General features: G+C 38.1%; 1 protein-coding gene across 2 annotated transcripts; it reads left to right on the top strand.

Annotated features, from left to right (window-relative positions):
• The first annotated feature begins 1,591 nt into the window (after positions 1 to 1,591).
• Positions 1,592 to 16,124, top strand: TMA16 (translation machinery associated 16 homolog). Of its 2 annotated transcripts, XM_066317634.1 has the most exons (7): positions 1,592 to 1,656; positions 2,824 to 2,936; positions 8,225 to 8,262; positions 9,057 to 9,141; positions 9,593 to 9,741; positions 14,434 to 14,476; positions 15,889 to 16,124. In XM_066317634.1, the coding sequence occupies exons 1-7, from the start codon at positions 1,654 to 1,656 to the stop codon at positions 16,055 to 16,057; spliced, it is 600 nt and encodes a 199-aa protein (XP_066173731.1). In that variant the 5' UTR covers positions 1,592 to 1,653; the 3' UTR covers positions 16,058 to 16,124. The 2 variants fall into 2 exon arrangements, with proteins under 2 accessions (XP_066173731.1, XP_066173732.1); XM_066317635.1 differs by lacking the exons at positions 1,592 to 1,656; positions 2,824 to 2,936 and adding an exon at positions 3,004 to 3,184.
• The last annotated feature ends 1,888 nt before the right edge of the window (positions 16,125 to 18,012 follow it).

The raw sequence follows: 18,012 nt of genomic DNA, 5'->3' as shown, positions 1-18,012 counted from the left end.
GTGAACTAGCAAAAAAAAAAAAAAATTTCCAGATTACAAACCATTTAAAGAACAAGACCAGACTAGAAAGCAATGCACATTTAGACTGAATTTGTAACTAAGTCCTCAGATTAAATGCACCATCATCCAGAGGTCTCATCACAGCCAGTGGCAGAAGTCCAGCCGAAAGGCCCCTTGGAACTGCCCATTAATTGTCTTCAGAGTCTGAGTTTCTTTCTTACAGCTCCAATTAAAAATTTACTGTGATTACCTTTCAGCTCCGACTTCTGCCCCAACCATGTCCTGCAGCTCAGAAGTAAAGCCAGTTATGCATCTGCTTCCCACCTAGCATTTCTCAGTGAAATGAAAGCTAGATGGAGACCACAGCAGTTTCTCTGTGGCATTTTCACGGGAGGGCGATATTTATTGACATTCCCAGGCGTGCCTGCTCTAAAGTCTCCAAGCTGTTCATCTAAATGAAGAAAGAATCTACAAATTACTTTTTTCATCTTTCATTTGTATTCATGAGTGGGCCCCATAGTCAAATACCTTATTGCCTGACTTCCTTCAGCATCCCGCAGTTAAACATGAGTTGCTGGTCCCAAGCAGATTTGAACAGTATTAAAACAGAGCTATTTCCCCGTTTGCTACAATGATTCCTGTGCTGTTTGACAGCATAACTCTGAATCTATTTACTTGGATGGACTATTTGAAATTCCATGCTCTGTTTCCTGTCTGTGACTGCTACATCCTAAGTTATTAGATTAAAAACCAAAATTGCTACTGTCACTGCCTTCTGTAGCAGATCTGTAAATCTATAAAACAGTTTTATTGCAAGTGCACAAACAGGTAATGTTCCAATACAAGCTGCATGAAGACCTTGCTTTAGGTAATCCCACTTTCCTTATACATATAGTTTTTAGTGAAAGATTTGGGCCATGCTCTTTAGGGGTGATCTTTAATATGTTCCTTCATATATTATAAGATTTATCAGCGTCTGAAGAGCAAGAAGTACTACGACCTAAAGATGATGTCTCCTTTGAGCCTGTGATGATGCTGGAGCTGAACAGCCACACCTGCTCTTCCCCAGGTCCGTGGTGTAGGGGGTGACAGCTCTGAGGTGTCCCAGGAGCATCACTGCAGAGATGGGGCTGTTTCCTTCTGCCTCGGGGACGTCTGCAAGTCCGAGAGTTACACTCTCCGGTGAGTTTAAGTTTTGGGTTTGGACTTTCCAGAGGTTCTTTCTTTCTCTCACCAAGGGAAACGCCGGCTTTCTCACAAAGGTTGTCACTTTTTCTTGACTTTGTTCCATTTTCTTCAGCTCAGCAGGGCTCCTTTGCATAGGCACCAGTTGTGGAATTCTCCATCATAATGATCACCAGGTTCTTGGACTACTTCTACCTTTTTTTCTCTCAAACTCAGGGGCAGCAGCAGCCCCATGAATTTCAGTGCCAAAGCAATCACTGTAGCTGCTGGCAGGACATTATCCCGTTCCTGGCGAGGTTTCATTCGGCGCGGCCGCGCGCTCCCGGCGACACGGGCACTTCGGAGCCCGGCCCGTCCCGCTCGGGGCCCGGCGCCGGGGGAACCGCGGAACGCGCGCCGCGCCGGCCGCGCGCCCGCCCGGAGCGCTGAGGCTGCTGCACCGCGGCGCCGGAAGACGGCTCGCTCGCCATGGTGCGTGTGGCGGCGTGGGGACGGGGACAGGAGATGGGGTAGGGGCGCGGTTCCCGCTGCCTGCGCTTCTGAGGATGGGGGTGGCTGCTCACGCGGTGCTGCCGGCCCCTCCATCCCCTCCGGGAGCGGCGCCACCGGGACTCCCCTCGGGAGTCTGCGGCGACTCCGCTGGCGGGCCGGCGGCCCTGTTGGCCCGTACCGGCGGTGAGCTCACCTCGCATTTAAACACTGCTGCATTTCCTCCCGGGGGGTTCGCGTCATTCTGGGCCTTCCCGGCAGGGCGGGCGCGGGCCGGGGGCAGCGCGGGCCGCGTGTGGAGCAGGTGGGAGGTGCCGCCGCCTGAGATTTCCAGAGGTGTTCAGAGTAGTTTTGTCTTCGACACTGTTTTTTTTTTTTGTTTTTTTGTTTTTTTTTTTTTTGTTTTTTTTTTTTTTGTTTTTTTTCCGCAGTCCTAAGCACTGATCTTATCACAGAGAACTGGATGTACTAAAGTCTCCTTTTGTTGAGGGCCATTTGTTGTGATGCAGGAAAGCCCCCTTGCTTTAAGGTGTTTCTTTTGGGTGCAGTTAAATAGCATGTTATTTCATAAAGCCTGTCAGTTCTGTTCAAACACTTTCTTACCGGAAAGTAGCATAACTTAGAGTAGTATTACCGTGCTTTGGAAATTCGTGAATGGTATTCCCTCTCTGTGTAGTATGAAGGGATAGAGAAGGAAAGCCTCTGGCTGCTCCCTGGTGTGAAGCATTCCAACGATCTCTTGAGAGGAACAGGAAAATCGCCTTTATTACATTTTACAAATTACATGAGGTACTTGTCAGAAGCCCAGATAGAAGCTTGAATGGGGACGTTTTTCTTCATAGGTACAGAGAGCTAATCTTAGTTTCCTAGCTGCAGAGTTCTATGAAGTAGGCATTTGGACAGTAGTTACTAGATAAGGTTTCTTATGGCATTTTCTGTGCTCTAATGGGTTTTTTTACAGCATGTACTGGCTTCAAGTAATTTTGTTATTGAAGTGGCTGAAATTGATAACGTGTTACTGACAGTTAAGAGTATTCTAAGAAATCAGTGCAAGACCTTTTAATTCTTTACCATGCTGTGTACTTCTGTCTTCCCTTTCATGGTTTACTCAGCCATATTAATGCATTAGTACCTTTGATGTCTTTTCAGCCAAAGTTACGAAAACCTCAAGGAGGGAAGCAAGACAAAAAAGTTATCCATCCCTACAGCAGAAAAGCTGCACAGCTTGCAAAGGAAGTACACAAACAGGAAAAGAAAGAAAAGTAAGTTGACTGCAAAACCTCTACAGACCAGAGAATAACATCACAAAGGATACTTTTTGTTTGTGGTTAGTGGGCACCGACTGTTGTGCTGATGTAACACTAGTGCTGATGTTTCTTCTTGGAATGCTACATTTTGTTCCTCTTGCAACAGCAAAATGTTGAAAAACCCTGCTGAAACTGAGATAGACAATATCCACTGCTCTCCCTTTATCAATCCGGGCAGTTGTTTCATCATAGAAGGCAATGGGGTTGGTCAAACATGACTTACCTTTAGTAAACCCATGCTGCCTACTCAGGATCACCTCCTTGTCCTGCCTGTGGATAGAGGTGGCCTCCAGAATGAGGTCCTCTGTTGTCTTTGCAGTGATTCAGGTGGGGCTGACTGGCCAGTAGTTCCCTGAGTCTTCCTTCCATCTTGGAAGACCAGGGTGACATTTGATTTCTTCCAATCCTCAGGCACCTCTCCTCACTTCCACAGCCTGTCAAAGATAAAGTGAGTGGTGCAGCCATGGTGTCTGTCAGCTTCCTTGGCACTCGTGGATGCATCCCTCATCCCTCATGGCTTTGTGGATGTCAGGTTTGCCTGGGTATTCCCTAACTCAATCCTCCTTGGCCAAGCGAAAGTCTTCCTTCTGACATTCCTTAACCCTGGGCAGAGATTCCTGCTCTTGGCAATGAAGGTTTGTGCAAAGAAGGCATTTGGTATTTCTGTCTTCTCTGTCACCAGGGTCCCCCTCAATTCAGTCAGAGGCCCACAATTGCCTTGTTTTTCTTTGGTCACTAATGTATTTGAAGAAACCCTATCCTTGCTATTTCAGTCTAGGCTGATGGTAAAAAATCAGTCTAGGCTGATTGTAAAAAAATAACCTTTCATTTTGTGTAGGGACATTCCACCAATTCCACCAAGAATAGTGTGTCAGTTTTGACTAGCCACTGCATATTGTGATAGCAAAATGATCTTATATTTTATATCTTTGTGTCTTATAAATAAGATTTCTACATCTTACGCTTCTGGGACCTGAACAGTTGACTAACATTCTGTACTTTATAGATTGCTTTTGTTGTGGTGTTCTAAAAATTAGTAGCATTAAAAACATCCTTCAATTGTCTATATTCTGTTTTCTGTATTGTCTTTGCTTGAAAAGCAATTTAATTTTAAATACATGAATAATGTTGATTTTTTTTTCCCCCTAGCGTTTTTAAAAGACTTGTTAAGGGTTCCAGTTTCTTTTGAATCTCTATTATCTAAATGATCATCTTGGTAAATTCTCAGGATTTTTTTTAAATACTGGGAATTAAATATGTGTTGAATTTTTATTGCCATTACTGAGCTTTCAGTTTCTGTAACATAATGGAGAGGCTTGGATTCATTTTGCATAGCTCTGAAAAAGACAAGGTAAATTTCTGATGCTGTGAATGGAGGAAAGCTTTCCACTCCTGTACTCTCAGGAAAAAGAAAAGCTCACATCAGTTTTGTTCTTCCTCATTGCTTCTGCAGGTCTATTAAATGTCTTTAAACAATTTTCCAAATTGCTTCTATTGAATGACAGCCCTGTTCCCTGGTGGAAGGTTAATACATCTTTTGGTGGTAAATAGGAGAAGCTGCCTTGTAATCTCTACAGAATTTTCTTCTTTAGTCCCATCTACGAATCTGGCACTTTTTTGACCATGCTTGTTATTGTGTAGAAGTAAGTTGTCTGAAGTATGAATAAGACACAAAACTAGAAAGAGAATTCTCAATGTGATCTTGGCCAGGCCTGAGTAAAGGGGATAATTTCTCTGTACAGGCTAGTGCACTTCTGCAGAATGGAAAAACTGGATTAGAGCAGTCAGTGAATGTAGGAAGTCCATAGAGTTTCTCTGTACTGTTTTTATTAAGCTGTGGATTTCCATTCTGGAGGATGCTCCAATTGTGGTTGGCTAAATTTGTGCAGTAATACTTCTTGAAGATATGTACATTTTATCTGTTGATTACTATTTAACACAAAGGTGTAGGGTGTAGGAAGCCCTTGAATGGCATGTTACTGAAGGGTGAGAGTATCTTTTCTGTAAAAGTATCAGTCAATGTTTTTGGTTTTGTGTGGTTTGTGTATTTTGTTTTGCTTGTTCTGGTTTGGTTGGGTTTGTTATTTTTTTCCTTTGGTACTTGTCTGGAGACAGGATTCAGGACTGGAGAGAGTTCAGGCTTCTATTTGCTTATTAACTTTCCTATAGGATGGAGGTAAAGAAATAGCTACTGTGAATGTTCCTGTTTATATTCTATAGGAAGGAAAATTGAATTCAGTTATGAGATGCACATTCCAGTATCTTTTGCCCAAACAAGATAGTAAAAAAGGGCAGACATTATCCACATGGAATTTCAATATTTAAAATTCAGCACTGGGCAAAAGGAGAGAGAAGTTCTGCATTAAAGTTGCAGAAGTCTTTTATGGGCTCCATTGTCCACTCTTCACTGCAAGCATTTGTAACAAAATATGACAGCAGTTATAAGTCTACTGTCCAGAAACTGTGACTGCACTACAAAAGACCAATCTTAACCATAATAAGAGGAGACAGACCAATTGCTTTTAGAAAATTGGCTACAATCTTAAATCATCTTGTTCACTTAAATTACCCCTTTTTTCTTGCCTGCATCCCTCCCCTCGCAATTCTCTTCAAGGTCTAATGAGCAGCAACAGCTTCCAGTGTATTGCTACCAATTTATTCTCTCTTAATCTACATGTGAATCTTTATTCCTTTAGGCAGCTTGTTTGCTCTGTTAAATAATTACAGGGGTGTTTTTATGAGACAGCAATAGCTGCTTCCCTGGCAGTAGTAGAACACTGACTTTTCTACACTTAAGGAAACCACACCATAGTGGGAAATTCATGAAACTTCCATAGTAGTGATGTACCAACACCAGTCATGCTTTACTGCAACTGCAGAAATACCTGCATCTGTTTTGGTAACTAAAGCTAATCTAGCGGTGCATTTTTTTTTCTGTCATTTAGCCTCCTGAGTAAAAATAGAGTCTTTTTGTTGTGCATGCACAATAAATTTCTGAGGAGTCAGTGCATTTTCATTACAAGTAAGCCAGTCTAATACTGGCATGCTTTGAGATAGGAGAGCTGAGGAGTTTTTACAGTGATGGGGTGTCAAGTAGTATTTTAGTATTTGAGAGTAGTATTTGTTAGTAAATAACAAATAACAGTAAATACTTGTTAGTATTTAGAATAGGACAGTTGGATACAATATCTGAGATAGAGAGCTGCTGAAGAAACATGTAGAATTTACTTTTTAAGTACCTAGTAGACATCAAGAAAACCACTAATCATTCTTATTAATAATCATTGCCTAAGCAGGACATATCTGGAAGGTGGATAAAGAATAAAATCATCAAGAAACAACAAGCCTGCCACATGACTGTATCCCTGGCCTTACCCTCTCTTTCCCCTAAGCAAAAGCTATTACTCATTGTGTGGAAGGAGAGGAGAGGAAGTTTCTTTGACTCACCTGATTTGATTAGCCTCCCTGCTAATGCTACTGTCTTCCAGCAGTCACTGAGGTGAGGTTCTTATGAAAAGTACAATAAGGCAGCATCTGAGCCTGTCATTCATTATTTCTCATACTGAAATTAGTGGTGTGCAGCAGGAGACTGAAGGCTTTTCTTCCAGAAGAAAATGGTGGCTCTGTACTTTGCTGCTTTGACAAATGAATGATTTAGTGGCCCTAGCAGGTGCAAATGGCAGTTTGTAGTGTTTCAGAACGTAGGTATGTGCCATGATCCTGTTTAGTCAGCTTTCCTAGATGCCATTGTAGTTTTCTCCATGGCAAAGCTTTGCAGACAGGCTCCTCTCGCAGTGCAGCCATGCAGGGTTCCCAACAGGGATTGCTGGTGTGGAGTTCCACTGAGTGCAGTATGTATCCTTTTCCTGGATGCTGTTACCATCCAAAGCTCCCTGCTCTAAGTCCTCTGAGTGTGAAAGCTTGCTCAGCTTTTATTGAAGGCCTCTTCTATGCATGCTGGGGTATCCATAGAAGTAAAAATTTCTTTAATATATTTGTGGAATTCTTAGCAGCACACACATGCTGTGCATTTGCTTGTTTATGGCTTTTAGACAGTCTTCAGAGGATGAAATACTTCTTGAAAAATCTAAGCTTGTTTTAATAATGTTGGTTTGTGGACGAGTGATGCAGGTATGTTTGTCTCTGGAAAGTAAAGGTTTATCTTTTGATCCCAGTTTTTGTGGTAGGTAACAGACTTTTGTGTTTTGAGTTAGTTCAGTTAGCTCTAAAATGCTCATTAAATTTTACAGAGTAAAAGGAATTTAATAAAGGAGCGCAATAGCTTTGAACTGTGATGAATTTTAGCATTATTTATTCTTCGCCAATTATAGCTTTTATGATTTACTTAATCCATTACCAATTTTCATATATAATAATACTAATAATAATACATCAATTTTATCAGAGGTCCTTGAATATATACACTGAATATGCATGGCTAGGATATTTTTTCCAGTGACAAATTTCATCCTTACCCCAGTAATGTCTTGTTTTCCTTTCTGAAAACAAAAGAACATTGCAGCATCCTATGATGCAGATCAAATCTGACACCTTGAGGACAAAAGAGCATGAGACACTGTTAGAGACTTGGTTTTTTTGAGAACTCCTAATTAGGATGAAAATTAATCCCAAATAGAACTGTGTTCCCATATCACATAGAATACAAAGGCTTTTGAGTCTCCTGCCAGAGATTCAAGAGGAGACAGAGTTGGGGCTTTTTTTATCTTTCAAGAAGTTGTTAATTTTGATTTCTTAAGTCATTAACTTACTGTTTGCTAAGCACAAGCTTTAATTATTACAAGTTTTAAGGTAACAGAATGGTATTTTTCACATTGCATGCTTGATTTGCAAGATTTGCAGTGCAGTAAATTCTCCTAACTCATTAAGCATACCAGAAGAATATCAGAAATACTTAAGGTAGTGTGATAATGCAGCTCTTGGGTATAATTTCTGTTGTTGCACTCAGAAAAATGCCACGTCTTTTTTTATTCCAAGAAATTGTTTAGCTTAATAGGTAAAATGGAAAATTTTCAGCTAGTAGTTTTACCAGAAAGTAGATCCTTCGGGTGAAACAGAAGAAGTTTGACATTGTTTGGAATTTGTCAAATACTTTTATTTGAAATTTCACCTTGACTTTCATTGTGACTGAAAAAAACCCCCAGCTATTTTTGAGAATAAAATTAAGGTCATTATTTATATGTGGTACTTATTCCTGGCTAACATATCTGGTTTTTCTCTGCTAGGTTGAAGACTGACAAAGCTTTGCGTTTAAGTATTATTGGTAAGCAGAAACTTCTATTACTGAGTACAGTAGTCAGTTTCTTAGTAGAGATTCTAAGTTTACTAACTTTTTAGATGCCCAATTAAAGCTTCTTTTTCTATAATCTGGTTCTGCAATCTTCAAATAGACTTGGTTGAAATAATGAAATACCTGATATGTCCACGTAATATATACAGGATTGAATTTGGGACTGAGCATAGCTAATCTTTTGTCAGTATTATTTTGTACATAACAGCAGCGCAGTATAGACCAAATCAATGTTTTGCACATCTGTACACATTTTTATTGTATTTGGTCTCCAAATCTTTTATAATTGCTTGTAAAAGAAGATGATACATGTAGGTTAAGACACCTTTTGTTAGCAAGTAAATTCAAAACTTTGAGACACAATATGGAATATTTTTCTCTTCTATATGATTGATCCTGCACCTTTTCAGTTTAATCTGTTTAAAAACAGATGTGATGATCAAAACTCTTACTCAGCCACTGTGTTGTTTTTTCCCCCTAAGTTTCCTTCCTGAGCAATTGATATAGTGATATTTTAATTAATTTCCAGTAAAACAAAGCCTAACATCTTCTTTTTTTTCCTGTAAGGAAGGTATAAAATAAAACTGAAATTATGTGGGAATGTTTCTATTACAGCTGCCTTCATACCTGGTACCCACAGTATAAGAGTCTATGATGCCATTCAAAACCTTGAAAAATGGGGAGCATTTAAAAAACTTTGAGAAACTTTAATCTGTATTGATGCTACAGTGGTGGTGTAACTATTAATGTTAAGTTTATTCTTGTAGGAGAAAAACTGCAATGGTTTCAAAGTCACCTTGACCCCAGTAAAATCGAGTACACAAAGAAGGAAGCTGGTGAACTAATTGAAAAGTAAGACTGGTGTTAAAAACAAGATGAAAAACCTTGACTTGTCTTTAAAAATAATGTGATGATGACTCAGAACTTTTATATATTGCTCTTAATAATATCAAGTAGTTTTGTTGCCACTGGCAAATACTGAGAGACATATATAGCCATACTAGAATTATGCAAATAAATTGTGTTATAGTTTCTTTTTTTTTTTAATTATTGAAGTATGTCCCTAGTTTTGTGTTGTGTGGAGGGCTTTAAATGATTTGGACAGTAGCAATCACATGCATCTACTTGTTGGGTTATTCTATCCTGAACACACAGATTTCATACTAGTTACTCCTTCAGTCTCCAATAAATAAAGACAATCAATTAGAAAATAAATACATTTAGTAAAATAATTTATCAGAGTAATTGTTTTGCAGTTTTTTAAATGACTGGATCTAGCTTTTATACACTGTATTTCTTTCAGTTACATGTGTCGATTCAATGCTGAATTGGAGCAGATTGAATTACAGAACAGTATTAAAGGCAGACAAGGAAGACAGCATGGTTCACGGGAAACTGTCATCAAGCAGACAATAGAACGTGAAAGGCAACTCTATGAGGGCTATGGAATAGGTATGTAAAAGCATTACAAAGAATTCAGTCCTCACACCTGCTCACAAGGCCAGAATCTAAGTAAACTTTCTAGGCATTGTCCTTACTTTTCTCCTTAAAGAAATCACCTAAGTGCTACATGCTTGTGCCTTGCAGAGTTATCTGGGAGGAGGGCCACGGTGAGGAAAATGAGGAAAAAAGACGGTGGAGATCTGACTTCTGTATTCTACTTTTGCCTTTGTGCACCTTCGAGAGTACTGTCTTTTCAGTGCAGGCATATATAACCTATTTTTGAAACTAATGTGAGCTTTTAATGCACCTACCTTGAATACAAATTGTGCTCAGCATCTTGTTTGGACCTTCATTTGATAGCTGGAACTAGGCTGAAGGGAAGCAGCAATAGTTTGGTGAAATAAGGAAGAAAGACAAAGGGATAATGGAAGTGCAAAAAGCAAAGAGTTGTTTGGTGATAGTCAAGACAAGTGTTGAAGTGTTTGTATTTTGCTTTAACCAATAATGTGCATGTTGAAGCTGAGTGGTGAACTTGGCTTTAATGCTAAAGTGTTATCCAGACATAACTGATCCTTCTAATAGTAAAATATGTCATGGAAAACATGAAAAATCTACATTATTCTGTAGTTAGGATACAAAGCACAGCAAAGTTTGGGTTGTGTGTCATATTCCCCAGTCAGCTGTCCCAGCTGTGTCCCCTCCCAGCTCCTTGTGCACCCTCAGCCTCCTCACTGTTGGGCTGAGGTGAGGAGCAAAAAGGGCCTTGGATCTGTGCAAGCCCAGCTCAGGGATAATGAAAACATCCTGTTTTCATCAACACCATTTCCAGCTAATCCAAAACACAGCCCTGTACTAGCTACTGTGAAGAAAATTAACTCTACCCTGGCCAAAATCAGCACACCCTGATATGTATTGTACAAATGAAGAAAATTACTGTCTTTAAAATTTTGCCAGTGCAGCCTGCAGAGGCAGAGGAATTTAAGAATATCTGTATGACTTGATGCATAATCTTCAGCATCTTAAAAGGAAGAAGAAAAAGTAATAGAAAAATAGATTCCGTGATTGTCATCAAACAGCGCAATTGTAGAAAGTATTCTTTCTGGGTTTTGCTTTTAAATTTTAGTTCTTTTTTTCCTGACTGCTTTGTGGAAGGCTGACAGAAAAAGGCAGCAGGGTTAGAGAAAAAGATGTCAAATGCACAAGCACAACATAAAAATAATGAAGAAGCTAGAAATATTGTAGGCAAAATTTGGTGTTATTATAGAATTAGTAAGTAAAGCATTCAGAGAGCACAGTGCAACTTCACGTATTAAATACACTTTCAAATCATTCATTATTTGTTATCACAGCTGCTGCAGGTTTTGCTCTCTGTCTAGGACAGTATTCATTCAGAGAAAATAGTTGCTGCTAAGTACTATAGCAACTAAATACTGTAATTAGAGATTGGGCATAAATGGAAATCAGCTGGAAACAGTGCTTTTATGCCTCTAGCTCATTATTAATCCTAGAAGCTTTAGCGAGTGGAGCTTTTATAACTGACTTAGAGTTGCTGGGTTTCCCCCCCCCCCCCCATTTTTGAACTCAGTTGTTTCTTGTGTGCCTGTGCATTTGCAATGAAGAGACTGCATAATATGCGTCCTTTTCATTATGGGAAAATTTGATGCAGTCTATTTATACCATAGAATCAATTAGGTTGGTACAGACTTCCAAGATCCTTAAGTCCTACCTTTGACCAAACACCACCTTGTCAACTAGACCACAGGACTAAGTGCCACGTCCAGTCATTCGCTGAACACTTGCCAGGCTGCTGATTCCTCCATCACTTCATTGGGCAGCCCATTCTAATGCTTAACCACCCTTTAAGTGAAAAAACATCTGTCCTGATGTCCAGCATGAATCTTCCCTGGGTGTAGCTTCAAGGCATTTCCTCTCGTCCTGTCAAGGATATATGTAAATGAAAAACTAATCCTTTACAAAATGTAAAAATTCATTTACAAAAGTAGATATCTCAAAATACAGTAATTTTTAGTCTTTTTTAAACAAACTGTAGCTATACAGGGAACAGGATCAGTGATGTTGAGGTTTGGCAGCTCCTTTTCACTTACTCCTTAAATACCTCTACAGTACTTTTACTTCAGTTTTCTTCCTCTTGTTTTTATTTTTGGGTATTTGGGTTTTTTGTTTGGTTTGGTCTTACATGTTTATAGCTAAGCTATTGAAAGACAATGCTAGATATTTATTTATTTGTAATAAATAGTTAGCATGCTTTTAGTAGAAAAGCATCATAATTATTTCATCTGAACATCATCCATTTTTGATAATTTGCTTCTAATTACCTTGCATGTTCTCTCAGATGCATAATATTAATCTTGGTGAAAAGTGGCTTTTAAAACTAAATACAGTAGTTTTATTAATTAGTTCTGGAGGCTTCACATTAAAGGGAAATAAATTTAATTCAGATAAAAGCAGTATCACTTCCATGTATCTGCTAATGTAACTTCATACTATTCATTAGCGACTGTTTTCTGTAGTGATCATTATTGTATAACTGAATAATTTTTTGCCTAAAGAGCATCTCCAGTTTCCTTCATTTTAATAGGCTGTTTGTATTTCCTCAAAGGAAGAAAAGTAAAAGTATCTGAAAGGATCAGAAACATTAAAAAATATTTACTTAATTCATTGCTGTTTCACTAAACATATAAATTGTTGAATACTTTGTCTTAGAAATTCCAGACAGTAATTTACTCCCCAAAATACTGTCTTCATTTCTTTCCTGCTAACTCCTGTTCTGTATTTCTCTCTTATATTTTTTTCTATCTTTACTTCACGAAAACATGCTCCTGTGACTTAACACTATAAAGCAAATAAAGGAGTTCACAAACAGCAGCAAAAACTATGACATTGGTGCATGCTAAGGAGATGCAGCTGAGTTAGACAAGTGTTACTAATCCAGCATAATTCAGAAAATCAGTTACTGTGCAGTATATAATTACTTTATTTCTACACACAGTTCTATTCTTAATCTGACAACTCGGTAGTTTTTATTGTGTAACATATTGCAAACACACATGTAAGTATAGCTTAAAAATTTTGCCACTGCCAAAGCAGTAAAGATGAATTCAGTGCCAAATATCAGTTTGTCTCAGAATCTTGTCTTCAGAGTGCCTGCTTTCTCATGATCTTGGTGAGCCCTGGATGAGAGGCTTGATAAAACTGTTAGAATATTCTCTTTGGAAAAGGTCTGCATAACTTAAACCCCTTAAATATTTAAAAAAAAAAAAAAAAAAAAAAAAAAGAGAGCAAATGAAAAGGTTTAATTTGAAAGTCTTGTCGTTTAGTCCTGTTTTGTCTGACAACACTGAACTGTATGTTGAATCAGTGCTTTGATAAAAGGAACAAATACTAATCTCAGCATGGTGCCACTTCTGCCAAACTCACTGTTTATTTACATCACTACATGCATTACTAGAGGCAAATGGAATAGCATTGATCACTCCTTGTAATATACGGGGGAAAAGGGAAGAACTTTTTTCCCATGTGGGAACTGGGATGTTCCAGCCTTTGGCACTGTGCTGCCATGAGTGCAGTTCAAGGGACTGCAAAGGAAACAAGAGCAACCATGGCTTTGTTTCAAGGCTTTATTGGGAAGGATGGACCTAATGGGGCATGGATATTTGGCACGGATTGGGGCATGGAACCAAGGAATCAGCACACCAAAAAAGCATTAGGTAATTGTTTCTTTGCCTTGCCGTGCTCAGCTATGAGCAGTATCACCTCGTCTGTTTACCAAGGAGCAGTCTGCAGAAATCACTGTAATTATTATCAAAACATTTTACATATATTACTGTTCTTCCGTTTGTAACTTCATAACTAAGTGTGAAAGGAAGGAATAGTTTTCTGAATAGTAAGGACTGTCTGGCCACAAAAACAAATGGCACAGGTATCATCAACCTACATTTTGTAGTAACAAAATCATCCATAATCCTGCAATGATAGCATGACCTCATTTATTACTATAAAACTCCAGGAAATTGATAGATGAACAAAGGCAGAACTGTTTGTTCAAGGACAATATAAAAGTTGATGAAATGTCACAATTTTAAGAGGTAAAATAAAGTGGATTTAATGTTATAGAGGTAGAAAACATCTGTCTTGTTAAGAAACCTGCTGGCTGTGAAATCCGTACGGTTCGTAAACAGTAATGAGATGTTTTATACTGCGGGAAGATGTCAAGGCTTCTAAGGTATAAGTCTCCATAAATTAGCGGTGATGTTAAACACAGGCTGCTTGCAACACTGCAGGACTGACCAAGCAAAGAATGACACTGAATCAAGGCAAAGCAGCCTTGGCATCTTATGTAAAAATCTGCCTAAGATTATAAATTACACTCTAGTAGGAAGATTTTGGCTACTCCAGGAGGAAAAAAGCAAAATCCTCTGTTCCACAGGTCTCAATACAAAATATTTTCCTTCCTTTTTACTAGCAAAGGTTATACAGATTTGTATTATTGTTTTATTTATTTGTATTATTATAATTTGTATAAATGTATCGCAGGTTTCCTTTAGAGCAGTTTGGTTGTAATGGAAAGGAGGTATGTAGCCATTTTGGTTAGAGGCCATTTAGCTCAAATTTCTTCCTTTGAAATACGACTCACTTGAGTAATGTAACACATCTAATAGAATTTTATTTCTTTCCTATTAGAAATCCCAGACATTATGAACAGAAAGCATCTTAAATTTTTCAGGTAGGTGTTTTATTATCACTGATAATGTGTTGATGCATAATAGTGTTTCTGAAATTCACCTGTTGTATGTCTTTTTTAATAAAAAAAAGAACTTACACAAAACTACCAAGGAATTTGTAATTTGAAAAAGGGTATGTATGGCACTGCTATTTTGGCATTTCTGAGCTTTACAAGCTGAACACCTGTGCCATTTATTATTTAAAACATTGGAAGATGTAGATTTAACAGTTAGAATGCCACTTCTGGAACTTAATAACTTTTTTCAAAATATTCTTAGATAGTATTTTACCTAAAACACTGACTTCAGCTGTTCACAGTAGTGCTGGTATGTGTGTATATACTAGTTGAAAATCTTAAATGAATTTACAACTTGCATCCAATTAGAAGACCTGGGAGCTGTGAAACTTGCTGCTGGCTCATCTGGGCCAGCATTTTGGTGTCCCAGTAGTAGATTGACTGAATATTTTTGCTGACAGCTCTATCAAATGAAATACTTCAAAGGAAAACAAACAAACAAACAAACAACAAACTAAACAGCTTAGGAATGCTTATGTTGCAAGTAATGATATATCAGTGACCCACAGAGATTGTATGTAGCCAGAAGTCATCCCTACAGGATGTTGGAATTAAGCCAGAAATCCCAAAGAAGAGTCTGCTGTATTTATAAATATGCAATTGACTTCTTGAACAGGGACATCAGATAGAAGTGTTGCTATATTGCCTTGGTAAAGAAAAAAACATACCCTATTATTGGCAAATACTGTCTTTGCCTTTGAGAAAAATTATCCATGAAGTGCATATAATCAAGAAAGCATTCTATTAGGCGAGTACTGGGTTTGACTTATATTTAGAACAACCCTTTCTTCTTCATGCAGCCTTTTGAAATAAAAGACTCACCATGTGAATTAATGCTTACTCACCCTTTGTGTTCTCTTGAAGTCAGTCATACATCATGTTAACATTTACCATAAATCACGAGGGACTTACGAAGATGTGATGTTACATATGCAAATCAAGCACCCAGATGAAGAAACTTTTCTGACCTGTTTTTCTCTTGCTTACCAGACTGCAAGTTGAATGAGACAAACGTAAAAGCTCGTGGCCAAAAGTAACTGAGGGTACAATAAGTCTGTGGGAATAAAGTGAATAATATATTTTTGTTTCACATCTGGAATATCACATCTGAGTATCACATCTGAAAGTACTTATTTCTTCACAGAGAAATTACAGCTTCTGTACTGCACAAAATCAGGTGAAATCTTTGGTGCTTATTCATACCACAGTGGGACAGAGGATAACTTAGAAAAGCAGTCTCATGTGATTTAACATTTTCTGAGGAAATGTGAATTAACTCTACCATTCCTTCCTTTCTGTTGGTGATTGTTTTTTATTACTTACTTTTTCTCTTTAAGAGAATGGGATGGTGATCTGAGGAAACTGCCAAATATCAAAATGAAAAAGCTCTCAGCTAGGGATGCTGCCTGCAGTCACTCTGAGGTGACAGATGCAGAAGCAAAAGAAGACTTGAATGAAGAGGTGGGCCCTGATGAGCACCAGCAGATTCAAGAACTGAAAGAGTGAAAGGAATGTAAAGAAACCTATTTTAATTCTCACTGGTTACAAAAATAAAATTAACTATATTTCTAAAGGCTTTTTTAATTGCTTCTTTATTATCTGTGCACCCGTGGTAAAGAGTAAACAATATTACTGATTAAAGCTGTATATTACTAGATAATTTTTTTTTTACTATAAATAAATACTTAAGATCTTAATTGTGCAAGTTTATGTCTTGGAATCCTAGCTGAGTACCTTTCTACCTAGATTCAAACTGGAATACTTTGTGATCAAAAATCCTTACCTTTTCATGGTAATTGCAATAATCTGTTAAACACGAGGAACTCTTCTTTTGTACCAATTGTACAACACAGATTCTTTAAGAATCTGTGTCAGGATCATAGAGAGCTGGAAATGCTTCAATAAGATATTGGGTATTTTATGTTTTGTCAAAAGAATTTGAAAGAGTTACTGTCCTCAGCAATCTGTATTGCAGAGTTTAGATAAAAAGCCAATCAAAGTCCCTACAGACCATTTTTAAATATATCTTAGTCCATATTTTTTTCTCAAATCCTTTTGTTGAGAATTGAATTGAAGCCACTTAAGGACTTTTCAATAGCAGGCTTCCTTTATGAAGCAACTCTTTAGATTTTTTAAATGTGTCTTTAGGAAAGTTCTTAGCAGATTATCACTTTAAAAGCTGTAAAATGAGTTAAAAAAGAGGGCGAAAAGGGCAAGGGCAAAACTAGGGATAATTTCACAGCAGGCATTAAGTAGGACATCTCAGTGCATATTCCGTTGTCTGGGCACAGAAATCACAGTTCAGCTGAACTGTCTGTACACATGGTAGTAGTCACAGCTCAGATGGCTGTTAATTATGTGGCAATAATTATTCCTACTGGATGATCTTTCTATATGTGATCCCTAGGACACTTCTGTGTGCTAAAAAATCAAGTCTTTGTCATAGTAAATAGTTATGTGGGTTTCCCAGATTCCTTTTACAGACATCCAGGTGTGTATTTTCATAGCTGTGCAGCAAGTTACTGATGAGTGTTAAATCTGTTAAGGTGTATATTGAGTTCTTCCCTCTTTACAAATAGGCTTGTGCTATGCTTTCACATTATAGGAAACCAATCTGTTTAGGTTATATAGAACTAACAGCTGTCCTCCTTAAATGATTCTAAAGAAGGAACCTGAATAACTTTAACAGACCTGGAGCATGGGTGGGTAATAAAATTCATCTTCAGGGGGACTGCAAGTCTTAAACCTGGCTAGAGGTCTTGGCCTCTGACACCACCCACATCTCCAGGCCATCACATCACTCCTTTGTGTTTGAGAGATCAGTGTGCTGAAGTTCATGGCAGGCCTTTGGGATTTTTATATCTGTGTTAAATTGAGCTGTGTGGTGGAAATCTTGTTTTGATTCATAAAACTTGATGTGTTAAACTGTGGTAGAAGCTGAGCCAGGGTAATTGCATTGAACTAAACTTCTGTATGTGGTTGTTTCAGTGCTTTGACAGATTTTGCCTTTTGGAAGTTCATTTTGAATTTTTGCTTGTATACAAAAACTGATGTTTGAAATTGCAAACGGAAACATGGAGTCACTTTCCCATGACACTGTGTAAAGAATGGAAGGAAAATGAACAGGTTACTCAAAAACTGGAAGGTGTCATAGTATTTACCGTATATTAAGCTGACATCCTGGTGAGTGCTTCAAAAAGATTGTCATGCAAAGTTGTGAAGAGTGAGGTTTTCCAGTCCTCAAAACAATGAAGTAGTAAGACATTATAAAAATCTGGTTAATGTGACAGTCAAATATTTGAAGTTATGTCTTTGTAACATTTTTCATTCAGACTACAAGAACATGTTTATAGATCAGACCTTACTGACTTTCTGAATTTTCGTCCTTGAAGTCCATATATTTATTGCTTCTTTAGTTGTCTTTTAAATTGTCTTGTTAACCTACTGCAGAAGCAATGGAA

The sequence above is a fragment of the Sylvia atricapilla genome, chromosome 4 (assembly GCF_009819655.1).
Source record: "Sylvia atricapilla isolate bSylAtr1 chromosome 4, bSylAtr1.pri, whole genome shotgun sequence".
Taxonomy (NCBI): domain Eukaryota; kingdom Metazoa; phylum Chordata; class Aves; order Passeriformes; family Sylviidae; genus Sylvia; species Sylvia atricapilla.
The sequence above is the reverse complement of the archived record's forward strand: the minus strand, read 5'-3'. Positions and strand labels throughout refer to the sequence as shown.